The 23,145-nt window shown below is 31.7% G+C and overlaps 1 protein-coding gene across 2 annotated transcripts; it reads left to right on the plus strand.

The window, feature by feature from the left end:
• Positions 1-545: 545 nt before the first annotated feature.
• Positions 546-15,152, plus strand: LOC110033828 (mitotic checkpoint protein BUB3.1-like; the record flags this gene model as incomplete). Of its 2 annotated transcripts, XR_002294990.1 has the most annotated exon segments (7): positions 546-621; positions 1,575-1,655; positions 1,748-1,826; positions 2,156-2,256; positions 2,356-2,479; positions 14,796-15,007; positions 15,061-15,152. XR_002294990.1 is itself a non-coding variant. In XM_020737942.1 (6 exon segments), coding segments are annotated over 5 exon segments (428 nt in total), but the record flags the coding sequence as incomplete, so codon positions are not given.
• Between the last annotated feature and the right edge of the window lie 7,993 nt (positions 15,153-23,145).

Here is a 23,145-nt window from a genome sequence, read left to right on the forward strand (position 1 = left end):
AGAACATGCGGTGGTCGGACCGAATAATTTTTCCAGGGCTCCAGGGATTACAATGCTGTGCATTTTGCACTTAAAATTTTTAAAATTATCTGATGAATTGAATAGTTAAGCAATTTCTTTTGGGTTTAGTTTGATTTCTTGTTCTTTGGTTGAATACTTCCATCCAGTAAGATTATCATGATTCATGCAAGCTCCTTAACTATACCATTGATAAAACAGTTTTATTTTTTTGTTTATTAAAGCCCTGGATTGTATTTTAGGGAAACAAACCGAAATTGAGTTTGGTATGTAGGAGTAATTAATTTCCTAATATGAATATGCTAGTAGTGATTCTTATTAGCTTGAAGTTTTGGATTAACGGTTGTCTCTTTACAACAATATTGAACCTAATTAAGACTTCTGATGTTCTACCCCGCAGCAATCTAAAAGTAAGGAATCAACAATTAAATCCATCCACGAGCTTTTTTACATCTAAATTTTGTGTTAACATAAACTTTCTTAATACTGAGATATTATGTGCTCAATTTTGTTACCTTCTTTTTCAGGTTTTGCTCTCAGTTCTGTGGAGGGTAGAGTTGCTATGGAATTCTTTGACTTGTCTGAGGCAAGCCAATCTAAGAAGTATGATTATCTGTTCTTTCTAATTTAAACGGCATCAGTTTTAACCTAGTATGTTGATCTGCATATCAACTGCATCTAGTCTTGTTTTATTTGTCTTTAGGGGCTAACTTTGTTTATGTTCCATGTTTTATTTGTCTTTAGGGGCTAACTTTGTTTATGTTCCATTTTCTACTTGGTAGATGTGTGATTTCTTGTTTGTTTTTCATCATTTTCTTCCTTGCCTTTGAAAAGCTTGCAGTTTTTTCAAGCACATTGAAGTACTTAGCAAATTGTAATACATTTGCATTGCAAAAGGGACATTGTTTATTTAAGGGTCAATTACATAAATACTACATACCACTCAATTCCTATGCATTTACATATCTAACTCCTAAATTCTAGGGGCCGTCTGAGATCACTTTTGTTTTTGTTTTCTATTTTTTTAATTTTGTTTTGTTTTTGTTTTGATTTGAAACAAAACATGTTTTTTTATGTTTGATTATGGTTGTTTTTTGGAAACATTCAAAAAAATTGTTTTTTTTTGTTTTCAAAAATATGTTTATTTGTTTTTAGGAACAAATGATAAAAACATATAAAAAACACACTAACTCGCATGTTTTTTTAAAAACAAACGGAAAATAAAACAAAATTGATCCCAGACAAGCCCTTAATTTTTACATTTATACCATCAATATCTTTCATCAAATAAAAAATGCCACCATTTTAACTTTTAAAAAGTGAAATGCACCTTTTCCATGCATGGGTAAGGTGACATGCATATAAAAATTAAAGTTTAGGTGTTAGATATGTAAATGCATAGGAATTGAGTGGGATGCATGTAAATCTTCTTTTTTATTAAATAGGACTTATTTGCTAATTTGCGGGAACAAGTTTTGTGAGTTTTGTAGCATGTGCTGTATTTTTGTAATCCTCTCAGCAGAATCAATTTAGTGACAATATAGTATGATTCTCAGGTATGCATTTAAGTGCCATCGAAAATCAGAGGCCGGAAGGGACACCGTATACCCTGTGAATGCTATTGCGTTCCATCCCATGTAAACTATTTGTCTGCTTTTCTTTAAATGACACTTATACAATGTTCAAACACCCTGCTTATCTCTTAACTTTCTATGTTTTTTTCTTGCAGATATGGAACCTTTGCCACTGGAGGTTGTGATGGTTATGTCAATGTTTGGGATGGAAACAACAAGAAGAGACTCTATCAGGTAATTTATGACCTCAATGCTCCGTTCAAATAATAGTAAAATGTTAAAATAGTCTCCTGACTATTACATGGATCCATTTTAGTATCAGAGTCTATAAAAATGCTAAATTAATCCTCATATTTTCTGAATGTGGGCTGAAATAATCCCGATGAAGACTATTTTGGCCTCCCATTAAAAAAGTTTGGGAACTAAATTGACACTTATAGTAATGCAAACCCTGCCTATCCCCCCACCACACCCCCCCAAGAAAAAAATCAAGGCACCATTTTACTGCTTATCTTAACTGGTGTAACAACAGCCGCTTGTTGTTCTTATTTATCTTTCTTCAGTACTCGAAGTACCCAAGTAGCATTGCAGCTTTATCCTTCAGCAAAGATGGTCGCCTGCTGGCAGTCGCATCCAGTTACACTTTTGAAGAGGGAGATATACCGTAAGCCAAGAGAAAATTTTTATTTTATGATTCCTAATTTAAATTTTTTCGTAATTCACACAATGCAGATTAACGTTGTTTTATTGTATGCGACTGTAGTCACGAAGAGGATGCAATTTTTCTTCGGAGTATTAATGAAGTTGAAGTCAAGCCAAAGCCAAAAGCAATCCCTGCTGCAGCACCCCTATAATTAAACAATTGAAGAAGAAAATGCTACTATCGGGTGGAATTTCTTTTTTCTTGATCTTTATCCACTTTCTTGCATGCTTTATCAAAATAACTTTTTTATGGAATTAGCCAATTATTGTTTCTAAAATTTAATGGAGAGTCAATGTGGAGGTATTAACTTGAGTTATTTATGATAGTTTCTAGACAATTTACTAACACAAACTAATTTACTAACACAAACTGCCTTGAAGATTAAATAGTTCAATTATTTTGGGAGATTTGACATCTTCATCTTCAAGATTTTCTATTTGACATGTTTTTGTTTAAATTCTTTCAAATTTTAAATATATAACCTATCATCCATCAACTTGGTATCAAAGCAAATGATTTACTTTCTTGCACTTAATTCAGTGATTTCCTATTATTTTAATCACATTTTCATTAATTTCCTGTGATTAATGAAATGTTATTCCCTCCTGTGCCCATTTGTCTTCTCCTGGTGACATTTTCTCTTATATGTTGCTTTCATGAGCTCTACTTTTATATATTACATGAAGCAGACGACATCTATATTTATTTTCCTATAATCTCTTTCTACTTGCTCCCATTCCCTTTTCTCTCTTGCTTCCCCTTCATGTCTTAAAATTTCCCTAGTCTCTCCTTAAATTTCTCTACAAACCCATTTAAAATCAAACTTATATTTCAAATTTAATTAAAATCTTCTTGTCATAAGATTCCTTCCAAAAATTAGTCAATCTAGTTTATTTTGATCCTAATTAGAAGCTCTTAGTTTTGGCCTCATCTTGCAAGCTTAAATTTGCTATTCTCAATAATCCATGAGCTGTATGATCCTCCCTACGCAATCAAAGATTTTCTTTCTCATTCCCATCAATTTTGACAGAAACTAAACCCATTCAGAACAATAATTCATAGAGAGAGAAAAACATAAAATAAATAGAGAAAAAAAGGAAAGAAAGGCTTTTTCTTTCAAAATTATTGTTATCGAAGATGTGATAATCTTCCTCTTATTGATACTACGTCAAGGACTGAATTTAATTCTACTCAGTAATTGTGTAATATTGCCATTATAAGTTGATAATTTTATGTTGTTTATTGACACTTTTACCATCATGCACATGTTCTTGTTTTAGGAAACTTTACTTCATATTTATATGATACCAAGTTGAGAATGTTGATAAATGAATTTGTTTAAAGTCTGGTTGAATTATTAATGTTTCTTTTGGGTGCTGAATTGATTATATATATATATATATATTCTTGTTTACAATTCTTGTTTACAATTGAACTTAACACTAGCCATTAATTCTGCATAGCTCATATGACTATTTTGCTGCATTTTATATATCATTCGAGTTTTATTTTACTTTTTCATAAATTTTTGTGCATTATGATTTGAATCACAAAGACAATCCAAACTTTTATAAAAAATTACATGTAGGGTAGACAAGTGAAATCAAGATGGCCATGGTGAATTTTTTTGAAGAATTAGAAGATCAAATTTCATCGACTAATGGGCAAGTTAGATTAACCTTCTAGCCAAATAAGCAGCCTAGTTTTGAAATTAATTGACTTAGAAAACTCGATGAAGAAACCCTTCAAGTTGTTTTTTCATTGCCTAAGGACCTCCATATGGAATTCACCTCATCGGAGATCTTCATTTCCTCATGACATATTAAGCGATTTGGTAGAAATGCCTAGTGATGTTTCTTTTAGGACAATCCAACATATGAGTTGTGGTACACCTAGGTCGCCGTCTTTAGATTGCCAGGGTTTTATAAGGATAGGTGTAACTACCTATTATTTTTGGTCTGGGCAAACTAGGAGCTCTAGAGATTGTGGATGTTAGTGATCATTAGGATTTTGTAGAGTAGAGAGAATATAGATCATATACCTTTTTTTTTGTGGAAGATTGTTACCTTGAAGAGGAGATGCTTGACATTATAAGTTTCATGAAAGAAATTGTAGGGCCCATTTTGGTTGACTTCACGGTGAATCTAAAATAATCTAAAACTATGATTGATGCCCAAACCTTTAAATGTTATACATGACTTGGATATTTTGCTTGATAAGTTATTTGAACTTGAGAATCTCTTTGGTTTTTATTCTATTTGCTATCCAAACTGAGCTAATGCCAATATTAAATTGTTAGGTGCTATTAGAGGCAGAACCAAACTTTTTTTTGAGTGCGGACAAACATATTATATAAATAGATAAATTTTACAAAAATAAAATGATAACATAATTCCAAACAAAGTCTTATATATCATTATCATTGATGAATTGAACAATATTACAAACATTTCATTATATTTTGAATTTTTTGATAATATTATATAACGAATTCATTTGGAACTAAATCAAACACTTTTTTCAATATAAGTTACAAGATAATTATTAAGTCAGTCATCACTCATTCCATTATGCAATCAATTTTTGATAATTTTTATTGTAGAAAATATTATTTTAACTATATTAGCAGGTGCTAATTAAATTTATGTAATGATAGCCAATTTATAAACTAAGTGATACAAAATTCTTCTTTGTCTTAACTATTTATTTTCTAAGTTCAACAAGCTTATTTAAAGATAAGAAATTAACACTATTGTGCATATCAATAATATAATAGATAGTTGATAGTTATGAACCACAAATTCAACAATAAAAAAATTATTAGGATATAATTCTACAAGATGTTTCAATTTTTCCTTATTAAAAGCGAACAATGAATCACTTGAGCTTAAACATATCACTCAAAGAAGTAATTTGGTACTTCGGTGAAACAATTAATTAGCTCTTAAAATTGTATGTTAATCATAATGTAAAATGTAACATGATAATAATACAAATTTATTATGTTTTCAACTTTACATGTTGATCGACAATGAGCATTAAAGATACAATTCATATATTGAATATCAATTTAAAAGAATGTGTTACTTCATCCAATAAATAATCCGTCTATTATCTCTCATCCTTTGTAATCATTGCTTCAATATTTACCCCAATTTGATTCCATTCTCAATATTATGAACTTTGTAAGGATTGTGATAGTTTAAATGCATTGTAAAGGGAAAATCAAAAGATTCGATTGCAACAATTAGAACACCAACTTTAAATAATTGTTGATCATGTATCTTATCTTTCTTTACTTTCTCAAATACTCAAGTACGAATGAATACATTTTTGTGAGACTAATTAAAATATGAAAATTACAAGTTTCAACTGGCGTCCACCAACTTGTTGCGGAGATGTTATAAAATCTCTAGTATTAAGATGCAATTGAATCTTTTCATATGAATGATTTTAAGAGTATCATTTCTCTTATAAAAATCTAAATGTATTTAAAATTTTTGAATAAATTCAAAAAGATGTTTACTTATCAAATTTTTTTTTATTATAACTATCAAATGTAATTGAAGTTGACGAATACAACAATAAGCACAATATACTTGTCGATTATCGTTAAGAATAAAATTTTTTTAAACCATTAAACTTGTCTCGCTTATTAGATGCGTCATCACAACCTTAGCTATATATTATATGTATGTTTAATGAACGTTTCACTAGTATAGACTTAAGAGTTGCCTTTAGTGCAACTGCGGTTATTATGAGAACATGTTTAATATTAATAAATTTTTCAATAATTTATTTATTTATTAAAATATCTCACAGCAATATTTAGTTCATTTGAAACAAATTAATCCACAAAGTGCAAAAAATTAAACATCCAGAAATAACAACATAATTTGAAAACCACACCTCAAATCAGTACTGAACAATATATCATATCTGAAGGAAACAGTAAAAAGTAACTATCAACACAATATAACTATTACCGATCAGCTACAGTCTTCTTTCTACAAACTAAATCTTTCTTACCAGACTTATCAACATAAAGTTTTTCTTTTCTTGAAAGAAAATATTAATTTTAACTGTAAGTTTGATTTAATGAGTAATTATAATCTTAATATGCATTAAATTATTATACGTATGCTATGCATTAATGACAAAAAAAATACAGTTTATTTTTTCATAAACATTGAATTTTCATGTTAATTTTATTCATTCTCGATTTACTTTAAGTATTTACCATTTTAACCTCTTTAGTAATTATAACTGGATTGTCGTCATACTTGAAGGTATCCTAAAAAAATTACTCGTATGTACCCCCAAACTGTATCTGTAGGTACCTCAAATTACACTTGAAGATACATAATTATCATTTCTTTTAAAGTGTATGAGCATGCGCTCTCTATCAGTACCATCTGGAGGTAATTTTGTATGGCTTAACATTTACATTTCATTTCATATAAATTTAAAATTCTTTAAAATATACATTCGTATGTCATTTATTTCTTCCTATTTGTGATACCATTTCAGACTTTCAAAATGCATACATGGATGAAATATTTTTGTTTTAAACCATTTAATAAAACAATTATTCTTTTAATAAAATATTAATTTAATACATAAAAGAAAATCATTACTCACCTTGTTTACAAGAAACTTATGAAATTATTTATTCCTTCACTTTACTTTCTTTAACTAACATCTAAATTAATTAAAAGTGCATATGACTATTAGAATTACTTAGAAAGAATTTAAATATGAAAAAAATTACTAAAATGCTAACCTATTTTTTAATTTTAGGATTCTTTGCCTTCTTCAAATCCCAAGGATTTATCAGATTCTTCACACTTCCTAATCTAAATAAATTTTAATAACATTAATTAATTTAACTAATTACGCCATTAATTACATTAATAACATAAGGTTTAGCATTTACTTTATAGGCTTTCGGGTCAATCTCCTCCTTTACCTGTTCGCTTCACAAACTTCCTCTCCTTCAAAGCGAAAATCCATGTATTAAAGTCTTTATTAAATTTGACACTACATTCAAACACTCACACATCCACAAATTCATTAAATAGCTTAATAAAAACCCTAACATACTGTAAAATCTTTTGGTTGCCCGCAACTCTTCCTTTTCTCTCACATGAAATTCGTGTCACCCCGTTGCCGCATTTTTCTTGATTTATTAGTCTCAATTTTTATATCGCATACAATTAAGCTTCAACTTTAAATAATATATATATATATATATATATATATATAGCGCACCTTATAATGTTTCATCGGGCGAGAGGCTCTGCTAGAGTTTCGCCTCATGGCGAACCCTAGCATCTACTACAGTGACTTCACGATTGAAGAAGGGTTTCGCGCTTGACTTCCTCTCCTCTGTTTTGCCTTCCGTCGTCTTGTTTACTGTTTCGTCTATTTCGGAGAGCTCGTCGTGTTGCGTCTGGTCTGTCATCCTTCGTCGTGCTCGCCGCTCGTTGAAGGATGGTTTTTGGGCACAAACGTTCTTTCTCGTGTTCGAAACAGAATTGAAGGGCTCGTCACCGCTCGACTGTTCCGTTGTTTCTGCTAGAACTGCTCGACTGCTTGCGTCCCATTCGTCGGCGGCAATCAGCAAGCTGCGCCAATTGTTCCTGCAGTGCTTGTGTGAAGCACGCTAATGGCCTCAGGGCTTTCCTATGCCGCCTCCCTCGCCGGTGTTAACCCCGCCAAACCCTACGATGCTACATTGGTTCACAAACACAACTCCCTTTTCTACCTCGCAGATAGTTCGATGTTCCTGCAAATGTACCATGATTCTGTTGCAGGACATGGAGATTGCAATCTCATCAAAAAAGTAAGAAAAAGACGGGCAAACCAACAATATTATTCTCTGACGCTGAAATTTCAAATAGTGTGCAGGAAAATACAAATTTGCACTAGTTGAAAAGTTTTAATTAGGTCGCCCTAAGATTGAGATTATCAAGAAGATTTTTGAAAATTTCAAACTAGTTGAGGCTTGACAGGTGTTTCTTTTAGACGGAAGACGTGTTATGATACAGTTGAGCATAGAAGAAGATTACACAATGATTTTTTCAAAGAAATTCATCACAATAGAGAGCAATCATATGAAATTGCTCAAATTGACCCTTCATTTTGATCCCAGTCAAGAACCCCCAATTGCACCTATCTTGTTCTCATTACTTGAACTCAAGCTTCATTTCTTTGACCTACCTATTTTATATGCAATTGAGACAATCCTTGGAAAACCTTTGCAGGTGGGCATACTTGATAAGAGATATTAGACTACCAGATGTTGAAGAAGTATGGTTTGACTCTGTTCACAATGGTTATTAGGAAAAAATCATTATAGAACAAAAAACTTACTACTGCAAGTATTGCAAGATGTTTGGACACCCGCAAGAGAAATGTTTCCAAGAGAAATGTCCGCAAGAGAAATGTTTCAGATTGCACACACAGTTGAGAACTAATAGTCAAAAGCAGGAACATTCTGTTAGTGCATCCCATGTGTCTGAACGTGTTCCCAGCAAATCTGATGACAACCATCCTAAGGAGGGAATCACCACAAGACAGGAGTTGGTGTCTGCCACTGAGAACCCTTCTCCTGACCATACTATAAGGATAATGTTTGAACCGAAAATCAGGATAGTCCTGCAGCTCATATTCAAGAAGCATTAGATGCAGATGTGACAATTCACACTTCACATACACTGGATCTTATCGCTATGGCAACGACTGTTTTTTCTTTTATTGTGGTTCTAATTTATAATCAGACCGAGGATCACACGAGGCAGTCTTCAGATGAAGAATGACAACTTTACACTTCTTGGCGGAAAAATAATGTTAGGGGCTTACTCCAAGTTGGAAACTTAATGGATGATACTTTGGTTACTCTTGGCAATGAGGTTACTCTTACTCTTGGCAATGACACGACACTTCAAAGTTTGTTATTTGGCTCCGCTCCTAAAACTAGAGGAATAGACTGGACTAAACTGACTCGTCCCTAGTTATTTGTTTTTTGCATGTTTTAAATTTTTTTGAGTCTATATGTATCTTTTTGTTGGAGTATTACTATACTTGGTATCATATGGGTAGGTTTCTTCTATTGGGCCCTCTCATACAACATTTATGTATCTTTTTTTATTTCAATAAAATCAGCAATTGGGCTTTTCATAAATAAAATCAGCCCTTGGCCTATTCAATTTATTTATTTATTATTATTTTTTTATTACTCTTTTATTTCAGTAATTACATGACTCACAACGTTGTATGGTGCAGAATGTTGACCTATAAAAGAGAAGCATAAAATTTAGTTAAATGTTGTTGAGATGAGAATGCTTAGGTAGATGAGTGGCATGACTTTTATAGACAAAATTAGAAACATTTATATCCGTAAAAGAGATGTTGTATAGAAAATGGTCTTAATTTATTAGAGTTGAATGGGAACATGACACTCAATATGACACAATGGAGAAAAAGGATTTATTTAGCCAATAGTGGGATAAAAGGCTTCTTGTTGTTGTTGTTGTATTGATTTTTCTTTGGAGCTTCAATCAAAAGTGTGAAAGTTTCATAAAAAATGATAGTGATACTGCTTAATATTGAAAGGTATGTATAAAATATAGAGTTTTTTTTTATTATTTATGAATTCCTGCTCAATGTATCTCTAATTTTTTGCTTAAGATCATTAATGAAATAAATAATAACAACAAAATAATCTTAACACAAGTAATGCTAAGCTATAAGATCTGTAAACCTCACATAATACTCTAGCTCATCATATCTATTTGATTTTTTGACAAGTTTAATTTTGTTGAGTATAGTTTCATATTAACATATAACGACTTATATTTCACCAAAGTGATGAAGCGTTTTCTGCTAGTTGATTCATGTTCTTCAACCTTTTTGTAATTTGATGGATTGTATTTGAAAAAAAGTTCAATTCAGTAATTTACTCTTAACTTTTTCGAAGATCTTTATTGCCCGATAAATGCTTGGATCTAATTTTGAATCTTTCGATAATTGTTTTTAATGGTCTAGAATGATGAGCTACCTGATTCTATTTAAATTGTAACATTAATTATTTTTTTTAATAGACCTTGTCAAGTGTCTTACCTTTAGTTGACATTATTCTCTTAGATTAATTTGGTGTTGGATGACTTAGGATTTTATGGGCTTCTAACGCGACTAATAAGATGCGTAGTAGGAATTGATATAAAGGAATTTGAAAACTTAACGGTTCATGAGTTATTAATTGATTCAACAACAAAATGTAAATACATAATGCTAGAACTAAAATTCAAATGATATCAAAATAGGCAAAATAATTTAGAAAAACAAGAACTTGGAACCACGTACAATTCATGAACAATAGTAATTTAATTTTTACAAATTGAATTTTTACATACTAAATTTGAATAAATTAATATCAGTAATTAAGCCAAATCAAATTATGATGGTAAGATAAGGACAAGAAATGAAAGTATCCAAATAATAATAAAAAAGAGAATTAGGAAATGATTTTCCCTTGGCACCCCAAACACTCGACATAATGAATAATGCAGAAGATTTTTCTCAGCTTAAGTTATTTTGTATTTATATGAACTCATTCTCACGTCTAGTCGATATGGGCTCAAACTTTATTTTATTTTAAATAAAACTTTAAAAAAATTTTAGCTGAATTTTAAAAATCTTTAAATTCTTAACTATAGTCAAACAGGGATCGCACGTTAAAGAATAGTGAAGTTAAAAAAGATTTTTCTCAGCAGATTATATTTGTCAAAAGACGATGACAATAAAACAAAAACCGGATCGAGAAAATTCACAAAAACATAAACAAGAGAAAAACACAGATTTTATGTGGTTGGCAAATTGCCTACGTCCACAGGGCGACAGAGGATTTTATTACTTCGAGAATTACACTCGTCGATCACCCCGACAATTACAAGATAAGAATTCTCTCTCCTCCTCTCTCTCTCTTCACCTTCTCTCTCTCTCCCTCTAAGCTTAGAGCCACCCGAGAGCTACGCGAGAAGAAGAATACAAAAGAAAAGCAGTTTTCTTTTTCTCCGTAAGCTTCGCACCGAACGGCCAGGACAAGGGAGCAGCTACTATGCAATATTTAATTCTTCCGTTAGCTTAATCACATGCTTAATCACCTTCTTGTGAACACAGGTATTTATAATTCTTCTTTTAGACCCATTAAGGAAAACCATAATTGCGAAAATCCCTCCACATTTCTGGATTTAATCGCGAAATCTGGAGAAGCGTTTGCGAGAGAATAATTAAGGAAAATTAATTAATATCATAATTAACACCTTTAATTATTATCAAAACTGCAGTGGACCAAATCTTCCCTTTCCTCAACAATTCTTGTACTTGAAAACTGAGACACTGACTGTATTAACCACCGACTACACCTTCCTCTTTCCTCAAATATGATATTCTTCAACTCTGCAACTCGAAACTCTTATATTCAAGCTAGAAGACCCACTGAAGTTGCACACAACTTCAGTTTTTCAATAGTAACAACCTTAGTTGACATACCAGCGTCAACGTAATCTTGTATCTTCAAGCTCTTTCCTAGGTTACTCATTACCTGCTTACAATTTCCACTGCATGGGCAATATCCTGTCTCTGCAGAAGGTCTTTTTCAACAAGTGCAGCATTGTACCTCTTACTGTCATCATGCTCAGTTTTCATCTGGTACACCCACTTGTTGTGTAATGTCTTCTTCCCTGATGGAAGTTCTGTCAGCTCCCAAGTCTGATTCTCTGGCAGAGAATCCATCTCCTATTTCATGGCTAGCTCCTCTTGCTTGAATTTTCATCTTGCAAGTTTTCTTTATAACTCTGACTGTATTAGCCACAAATTTGTCGTGCTCTCTGCAACTATAGTAACAACAGTGTTGAGTAAACCTGTCATATATAGTGTGTCAGTTTTCTTATCCCGTGCCAGTACTAATGCTCATTTGGTAACTTTCTAGGTGTCATCTGAGAACACTACCGAATGACCACTCTCATTGAGCTACCCGACAAAAATAAGATTTTTCTTCAACTCAAGAATGTGTCTGATCTTTTGCAAAGTCTATTTGCTATTGTCAGGGAGAGAAATATCAACGTCTCTCATCCCCACCATGTTCAGAGTTTTTCCATTAGTCATATATACCTTCTCAAACTCACCTGAAACATAATTTCACGTTAACTCTCGGCAGGAAGATATATGGAAGGAAACCTCTAAATCCAATATCCAGTTATCAACAAAATTATGAATTGCCGACAGTAGTGCATCTTGTATTTCATCAGTTACAACATTAGCGCTATCATTTTCCTTTTTAAGATTCCTACAGTTTTTTTTTATGTGATCATTTTTGCCAATTCTTGTAGGTTGTCTGCTGACCAAGTTTTGATTTTAATATTCCTCTGTTTGAGTTCCTGTCCTGTGATCTCCCTCTGGAATCAACATTCAGTATCGAACTCGAACTCGAGGTCTCGTCAGAATCTTTCTTGCGCACCTTCTCAATCAAAATCAAATCACGAATATCATCATATTTCAGTTTAGATTTACCTACAGAACTGCTAACTGTCATCCTCGTGGCTTTCTAGCTAATTGACAATGAAACCAACAATATCAGCGCACATATCTCATCGTCAAAATCAATTTCCACAGACAAAAATTAATTTGTGATAGTATTGAAATCATTCAGATGCTAAGCAACAGACACGTTTTCCGCCATCTTCAAGTTGAATAACTTTTTCATCAAGTGCACATTGTTATTTATCGATGACTTTTTATACATACCTGATAAAGTTGTCATGAGATCTGCAGTAATTATTTCCTTAATGATGTTGTGTGCAATGAATCTTGACAGAATCAATCGAAGAACTCTCAGAACCCGTTGATCCAACAGATTTCATTTCGCCTCATCCATATTTTCTTGTCGCTTTCCCAATAACGGAAGATGAAGTTTCTTCCCATAAAGATAGTCTTCTATATGTATCATCCAGTAACCAAAATCCGTGTCATTAAACTTTCCGATTCCTGATGTCATCACTTTGTCTTCAGCCATCGTTTTTCCTTGGATCCGAAACCACGGCTCTAATACTAGTTGTTGTGAAAAAACGACGACAATAAAATAAAAAACTGGATCGAGAAATATTGCAAAAATAGAAACAAGCGAAACACACAGATTTTACATGGTTTGACAAATTGTCTACATCCACGGAGCTGTAGAGGATTTTATTATTTTGAGAATTATACTCGCTATTACAAGATAAAAATTCTCTCTATCCTCCTCTCTCTCTCTCTCTCTTCATCTTCTCTCTGTCACTCTAAGCCGAGAGCCACTCGAGAGCTACACGAGAAGAAGAAGAATACAAAAGAAAAGCAGTTTTCTTTTTCCTCGTTAGCTTCGCACCGAACGACCAAGACAAGGGAGCAACTACTATACGATATTTAATTCTTCCATAAGCTTAATCGCATGCTTAATCACCTTCCTGTGAACACAAAGGTATTTATAAATCTTCTTTTAGACCCATTAAGGAGAACCTTAATTGCGAATATCCCTCATGCAAATTCCTGGCTTTAATCTCGAAATCTGGAGAAGCATTGACGGGAGGATAATAAAGGAAGGCTTATTAATATCATAATTAGCACATTTAATTATTACCAAAACTGCAGTTGACCAAATCTCCACTTTCCTCAACAGATTGATGTATAACTATTTTTGTTTTTATAGACAGTATCTTTTGCTGCTTGGTTCATAAAGCTAGTTGTTTTTTTGGATTGTTAAAGATGTTTCTTTAGAACACTTATTACCTGTTATAGATATGTCCAATGATCTCTAACACGTCAGTTTATGATTAATAACTGATCAGAATTATCTTAACATATATTGCTATTTATATAGATTTACTTACCACTCAATGCTTATGTATTTACGTATCAAACACCTAAACTTCAATTTTTACATATATGCCACCTTACCTATGCTTGAAAAGCTGTGTTTCAACTTTTTTTTTAAGTTAAAATAATGGCTTTTTTGATGTGGTATGAATGATTTGGATTGAATAATTGTCGCAAGATTTATAGATACCGCTTAATTCCTATGAATTTACATATGTAACACCTTATCTTCAATTTTAGCATATATGCCACCCTATGCATTAAAAGGTGTATTTCACATTTTCAAAGTTAAAATAGTGGCTTTTTTATGTGATATGAAATAGTTGGTTGGCATAAATGTAAAACGTAAAGCTTGAGTGTTAGATATGTAATGTATAGAAATTGTATGTTGTTTAGGTAAATGCCTTATAAATGTAAAAATAATGTTTAGATTAGATATGTAAATATATCAGAATTGGGTGGTATGTATGTAAATATCCTTTCTATTTATTGCTGCCTGATATTGAACAGCTAAAGCATATTCAAATGTTATATATTTAGTTTTTCTATTAGTGGATGCAATGCTGAAAAATTCAAAATTGTTTCAGGTACCACCCAGCTGTTATAACTCTGTTAGATCCCACATGGAAGGAAAAGCTTCAGACAAGTACTAAAACTTCCCTCTCTCCCTTGCCTTCGATTCTATCAGCTGTTGCCATGTTAGTGCTCACAGCAATGGAATGAATCTTATTTTGGAGAAAGCATTTTGCTTAATTGCATTATTTCAATTTCTAGATTTCACTCTTTATAACTAGATAAGGTTACATTATAATGCCTTTAAAATTAATTATTTACTATCTTTTTAAGCTGAAGATAATTTAATTATTACTGTAGAATGGTTTGGTGCTCGGGTATGTTATAAAACAAGAGTAACATGCATTTATCCCACTAAATTGGGTCAGCTACATGAATCTTTTTTCTCCATTTTGTTCTATTGAGTGTCATATTTTCATTTAATTCTACTAAGATGAATTTTTATACAATATGCTCAATTCTTTTTAGATCTACCTTTGTCTTTCTTAACATAAGTCAAATTTAAAAAATCTACTCCTTAATGATGTTTAACGTAACCAAATCATATAAGACGGCTCTCTCTAATTTTGTCCGTTGCTGGAGCTACACCAACCCTATCATTGATATATTCATTTTGCATTTTGTCTCTAAGTGTCAAGCCACTCATCCACCTAAGCATACTCATCTCAGCAACATTTAATTTTGTTTTATGCTTCTCTTTTAAAGGCCAACATTCTTATCCATAGATTATCACAGGTCTCACCACCATCTTATAGAATTTTTCTTTACGTCTAAGCAGTACTTTTCTATCACACAAAAGGCCCAATGCATTCCTCCACTTCAACCAATCAACTTGAATTCAACTTGAATTTTGAATTCTACTAATAACATCACCATCACTTTGAACATTAGACCCGAGATATCTAAAACGTTCACACCTTTTTAATGATTCGATCACCCATAGTTACAACTCCGTCACTAGAGCTACTATTACTAAAATTACATTCCATGTATTCAATTTTAGATCTACTCAAATGAAGGTCTTTAGACTCCAAGTTAGACCTACATAATTCAAGTTTTTTTTTTTTCTAAACTTTTTCTTTAGTCTTATCCACAAGAAGGATATTGTCAGTGAAAATCATCCAGCAAGATACATCCTCCTTTAAATGTCCTGTAAGAGCATTCATAACTAAAGTAAAAAGATACTGGCTTAAAGTCAATCCCTGATATAATCCATTTGAAATAAGAAAATATTTTATCAATTATCCTTCTATTTGAACACAAATTACAGCTCTAACATACATATTTTTAATAACTTGAATATAAGTCATATCAAAACTTTTATTCTCTAAAACTCTCCAAAGAACTTCTCTTAGAACCTGATTGTAAGCTTTTTCTAAATCAATAAAAATCTTATGAAGAACCTCCTTACTCTTTCTCTACTTCTCCATCAAACCTCTCAATAAATATATAGCTTCCATGGCAGACCTGCCCGACATAAATCCAAACTAATTATGAGAAATTTTTGTATCACGTCTTAACCTATGTTCAATTATCCTTCCGCATAATTTTAAAATACCACCCATCAACTTAATTCCTCTATAATTTACAAATGCTTGTGCACCCCCTTTATTCTTAAAAATGGGGACCAAGATAGACTTCCTTTACTCCTTAGGAATCTTTTTAGTTTCTAAAATAATTTTAAAGAGTTTAGTAAGCCAAAAAAAACTCCCAAATCTCACATATATATCCACATTTCAATTAGGATAAATCAGCTCTTATTTATTTTCCACCATTTTTCTTTAAAGCCTCCTCAACCTCTTTTTTAGTAATGAAACAGTCAAAATAAAATATTTGATTATTATTAACGATATTAATATCACTAAGTTCGGTCATATTTTCAGGAACTTCATTGAAAATTTCATCAAAATAGCTCACCCAACTATCTTGAGTATCCTTCTCTAAGAAAAGTACTTTGTGATTTTCATCTTTAATACATTTTACTTGAATTAAATCTTTATTTTTTTTTCTCTCTGTTTGACTAGTTTGTACATATATTTTTCACTCTCCTTAGTATTTAATCTATTATAAAGATCACTAAAAGAAAAATTTTTAGCGTCACAACATGTTCTCTTAGACTCCATACGGGTTACCTTATATTTTCTCAGTTCTCTAAACTTTTATATTTAAACCAATTTTTATAACACAACTTATATTTTATATTTTCTTGCACATTATTATTCCACCACCAAATATTTTTTTTATTAAAATTTAAAAAATTATTATGTATCATATATCTAACATCTAAATGATGTTATTTATATATGCAACCTTTTTGTGTTATAATCTCATAACTATACATCAAAAGTTTGGGATGTTAAATATTTGAGTGTTATTTATATAAATATTAGTATATTGATGTTAGATATGAAAATATATGAGATACTTTTGGCAGTAGGCATTAAAATCTCTTCTATTCTGCAATTTGTATTGTTGGTTTCAATCTTCCTACTTGAACAAGGTATTAGGTGTAAATAAGTCTTGTGTTCCAAGTTTAGTTATAGATATAGTGTGTTGGATTTGAATCTTGACCAAATTTATGCACAATAAGATATATAATCACATTAGCACAGAATCTGTTATGATTTAAATTTAGATATAAATGTATATAATATATTATTATATAAATTAATATAATCTTTTTATTTCGAGCTAAAACAAGCCGAACACGAGCGAATCAAGAACTGTTCGTGTTCGGCTCATTTATAATTTGAGTTTAAAATAAATGTTCGAGTAGTGATTAAAATAATTATTCGTGTTCGACTTGTTTACATGACGAACAAACTGAACTTGAGTTGTTCTCAAACAAAGAGCTTTTTCTTACCGCCTTAATGGTAGCTAATAATGTTTTTACAAATTGATCTGCAATTCGGAGGCATTTGAATGTACATATGCCACGTGGCAGGGCATTTTTGAAAAATTAGAAAAGAACTTAATCGGTGCACTAAATAAAGTGAAATTCATGAATTTATTCAAATGAGTGTAATAATATTATTATAAAAAAATTACATACATGACACTCAATTCCTATGCATTTGCACAATTTTAACACCTAAAATTCACTTTTTGCATACAAATTTGATGCGTGCTAGAAAATTTGTGGCGGTAAAGTAACGGATTATCTTTTTAGCGTTTTATGAAAATTCAGCACACACACAGATGAAAGAGAAACAAACAGTGATGACTCTGGAAATTTTTGTGTGGAAAACCCAGAAAGGGAAAAAATCATGGGTCTGACTCAATTGCGAGAATCAACTATTGATTAATGATTATAGAGACCTCTCGTCCCATAGACGAGAAAAATTTAATAGCTTTTCAAGGTATAACGTTGGCTGACGGCATCTGGTCAGCGGTGGTCGACGAAGGTCAGCGGTGGTTGACGACGGTCGGCGGATGACGATCGGTGATGATCGACGGCGATCAACGGTTGTTGGGATGATGTTAGACTTAAGCTCCTTTTCAAAGTCTGAAGTTCTCTCTCAAGTCTCCTTGTCGCATGTGAGGGGTGGGGCTCTATTTATAGTGTTCTGGGTGTAATTAATGCAGGAATATTAATCATTTCGATCGGACAGTTCGGAGAGCTTTCCTTGATCGGATGACGTTTGATGAACATTTGAGTGTTTTAACGATGTCAGAATTGAGCAATCTTGGGCTCATTGGATTTGTCTTGTCGAGACGCTCGATTCGACTATGAACTTGTTGAATTCGACATTCGTTTGATCTTTCAAATGTGTCCAGAAATCTTCCAAGAATGATTTAATCGTTTGATTTGGGTTTGATTTGACTTGCATTGGACTAACCTTGATATTATTGGGTCTTTCTCATCGAGCCAGTCAGCTTGACTATAAGTTTACTGAAATCGGAGCTCTAGATGAATTTTTATCGAGATATGAATATTTCTTGCTCAAAATATTGCGTCGAAATTCGTGTCGGAAGATGAAAATTTGGTAGTGGCGTATCAAAACTAATCTTATTTTTGCCTGAAAAGATGCATTTCTTTCTTTAAAAATTAAAATGATAGTGTCATTGATGAGATATGAAAGATCAAGGTGGTATAAATATAAAAAGCAAAAATTTAGGTGTTAGATATGTAAATACATGATAATTGGTTGGTATGAATGTAATTGCCCCTAATATTAATATCACATGTTAAATATTAAGAACAAGCTTAACTAAGAATTTGTTTGGGGCAGTTTATTTGGTGCGGTGGCGTTTTGAAAACGCACTTGAGTTGTTTGGGTAAACTTTGTTTCGGCAGCTTATGTGTTTTCAAAAAACTGAAATCAGTGTTTTCACACCGCACCAGCTTTCTGGCTGCGGTCTGACTTTTCCAAAAAAATAAAAATTTGTAATAGTTATCGCACTTAGCTTATCAACAGATTATTCAATAAGCTGCAGCTGTCCCAAACAGATCCTAAGTTGAAAAAAAAAATAGTTTTTCTTTTATATTAAATTAATATATAAAAATCAAATATTATATATGTAGCCTTGTTTCCGTTAGTTTTATAAATAAGTAAAAAATGATTATTTTATGGTGCTTTCTATGCTTGCATTAACTATAATAAATAAAATGGGTATTTGCATATATACCACACAAATTTTTTGTTATAAGTAGTTTAATACTAAAAATTTCTTATTTACATATATAACACTAAAATATTTAATATTATTATTGATTTAAATGCACATTTGCATGTTTAGGTTATGTCACCAAAAAATTATAAATATAAATATCAAATTCTTTGTGTTAGATATATAAATAAATAAGAATTGTGTTGTATGATATAGTGTGTTGGTCCCATTTGAGCTATGGGTCATTTTCTTGAAGGTAATTTACATATATACCTCACAATTCTTATGTATTTACATATCTAACACCCAAAGTTTGAGGATTAAAAACCTAACATTAAAGTGTGTATTTTAGTTTTAAGAACTCAATGATGGTGATATTTTTGATGAAATGTGACTGATTTGAGTGGTATGTATGTAAATATGAAGGTTCAGGTGTTAAATTTGTAATACGTAAGAATTACGTGGTATGTATGTAAATGTCCCTTTTCTTAATTTTAAATGTTGGTTTATGTGAGAAGCCATAAGTTAGTACATAGTTAAATAATCACATATTACTTGAATTAATTTGATATATTATTATAACAAAAATAATAATTAATAATTAGCGGTATTTGCATACATATCAAACAGTTGATAAATTAGGGCGAAGAAAAACAGAAATCGACACAAATCCAGAATAACACACAGAGATTTCACAGAGATTTAGGTTCGGCAAAGATGCCTACATCCTCGGGAGCAGACCGACGACTTTCTTTCAATATTCAGAAAAGAGTGTATAATACATAATATGAGATAACACCTAGGGTTACAAACAGACCTAGTTATAACCCTAGAAAACTCTGAAGCACAATATGTAATTACCAAATTACCCCTCTACCTCACCCCCAACTCACACAAGGAAACTCCCTCGCTTTCGACAGATTCTTCCGCTCCGCTTCCAGCATATGTCCCTTATATAGTATATGAGTCATACCATAACACAAACGTTATTTTCTTTTTACATTTATACCACATAGCATAAAAAATATTACCATTTTAACTTTTAAAGAATGAAATAAGCTTAGATGTTGGTTATGTAAATACAAATGGTATGGATGTAAATGTTCTTAATAATAAATATGCAAATAAGTAATATTGTTCTAAATGTTTCATGCTTTGTGACACAAAGCAAAGCAAGTTAAATGAATGTAGCTAAACTTGTTTAGTCAATAAAGAGTTGCACACCTAACCCTCTTTTTAATTTTTTTTATTTTTTATTTTTCAAAAATCAGCTTAATTAATATAATATAATTATACCGGCAATAATCACATCAATCTTGATCATTAATTCTTAATTATTATATTAGTTAAAGCAATTAAGTCTTAATTATTATAATTAGTTTTATGCACTGAGGTCATTATATTGATTGACTAACTATAACATCATTTGAAATAGTTAAATAAGGCAGGGAAGCTTATATGATTTAATTCAAAAATTGTAATTATTGAATCATTTTAGGTTGTCGGGTCTGGCGTTGTTCATGAGTTTATACGACGAGAGAGAGATCTGTGTGAAGAGGAAGGGGGAATGTAATTGATGTGTTCTTCAAGTTTGAATTATGGATTCTTTATTTCGATCCTCTTATAGTTGAGCAGAGAAGATGATCTGATGATATGAGAGGTGCAAGAAAAGTTACGAGAGTCCCCCTATATAAGTCCCGGAGTGTCAATCCCTTCACCTATTTCCTTCCTAAAATACAAGTCTTATAAAATTTGTCAACATTATCTCCATGAAAAGACCGCGCGCCGTGTGTCAGGTGGCGTATAAATAAGTATATGACATATGTTCATCGATCTTGACCTTTATGTTTTGATAGCCTAATGAGTCTCTTTGGTCTTATCGTCGGAATGAACGTCCCTACCAGATTGACGAGCCAGCATCCTAAGGCAATCCGACAGATCAACTCAGCAGCTAGTGTAAAATAGCTATCATAACAACAAATAGAGAGAAAATAATACGTCCGGACAATAGCATGGATCACACCACACCACTGTACACACGACGTGGATCGCTCCACGCCTATCCCATAACTTTGTGGTAAGAAAACCAGTAAGCTAAGTGTAGCTAAACGTGGATCAATTCTTAAATTAATTAAGCTAAATTAGTCATTATCATTTGTTTAAGTGGAGAGTGCACTTAGAAATGTCTAGATTATTAAATATTATTATAGATTAATTAATGAGTTAAACTCCTTGGAAACTAATTTCTTAAGTCATTGATAGAGTCGTAATGTATCTTAAAACATATTAGAGGCTTTTTTAGCATTTGAGCCCAAAGCCAATTTTATATTGCATGAAAACTTCATCCTTCCTCAATTATCATCTATTTTGAAAATGAGGTAGATTTGAAAATAGAACAAATTATTTTGAAAAAAAAAAAATTTACATTTAGACGAGGAGAATTCACAGTATACTTCGAGTGCACTCGAGCTGTATAGCGTTAATCCGCAAGTGCAAATCATGACACGTAATATTTTTCTCGGCTCGCCGTAATTTGTATTTTAGAAGGTATTAAAAATAAATTTCAAAGATTTTAAAATTTATAATAAATATTATTTTGAAAAAAAAGTGTTTTTATATATAATTTGTCATTGATTAGTTGTATTCATATGATATGATGCATGCCTAACGCCTCAAAATCAAATATAAAATAATAAAGGAATGACTAATAATAGGGGGCATTCACATCTTTACCACTCATCTTTAACTTAAATTTTATATCTTATATTTATGTCATATAAAAATTATCATTTCAACTTTATATTTAAGCAATAAAGGAATGACTAATTATAGGGTCTGTCTGTGACAGTTATAACTTATTAATAAGTCGTTGCGGATAAGTTGACTGATTATTTATTTATTATTGACAAATGATCATTTTGTCTCTGCGTAGTAATATTATTTATAGCAGGATTGAGGTGACATTATTTTTTATACTTTAGAAACAAAAAATTCACTTCAGAATGGTGCAAAAAATAAGATATACACAACACTTAACAGTGAGTATCATTATTACTAAAATAAAGAGAAATATTTTTAAAATAATATTATATTAATATTATTTTTAAAATGAAAATAATATATATCACGATGTATACTGTCCTCCGATGATACTATCAATTCCCGATCTATCGTGAAAAAGAAATGATATTTTCGGGCACCAGTGGGAAGCATTATATATATAATTAAAATATAAATATTAGATACACATTGCCCATTCCGCATGAAAAGATGTGTATGCGTACTTCCTTCCTAGCGTTGATAATTGACTCAATGGTGAAATAATATATATATATAGATACAAAAAATTTATATTATAATATGAGCTCCTTCTTTTTGGGATTTATTTATAAATTGATATATTATAAATTATTATATATCTGGCCAAACTGTTGGCACCTTTTTGCATGCTCCTCGGGTGATGAGATTCACATCTTCCCTTCCTTTCTTTTATATGGAAATCAATTATTGTAGATGGGGGGCGTAAATTAGCCGAACACGAGCGAGCTTAATGGTAAATAGGGGTGTAAACTAGCCGAACACGAGCTGAGTCTGGGCCCAGGCTCAGCTCTTGTTTGGCTCGTTTATATTTTGAGCTCAAAAAGTGTGTTTGTGTTCGACTCATTTGCTTAGCGAGTCGAACACGAGCCGGTCCCGAATAAAGAGTCCAACCATAATCACGTAGTCATCAGATGTTAAGGATTGGGGTAAGAT

The sequence above is a fragment of the Phalaenopsis equestris genome, unplaced genomic scaffold, assembly GCF_001263595.1.
Source record: "Phalaenopsis equestris unplaced genomic scaffold, ASM126359v1 Scaffold001303, whole genome shotgun sequence".
In the NCBI taxonomy this organism is placed as follows: domain Eukaryota; kingdom Viridiplantae; phylum Streptophyta; class Magnoliopsida; order Asparagales; family Orchidaceae; genus Phalaenopsis; species Phalaenopsis equestris.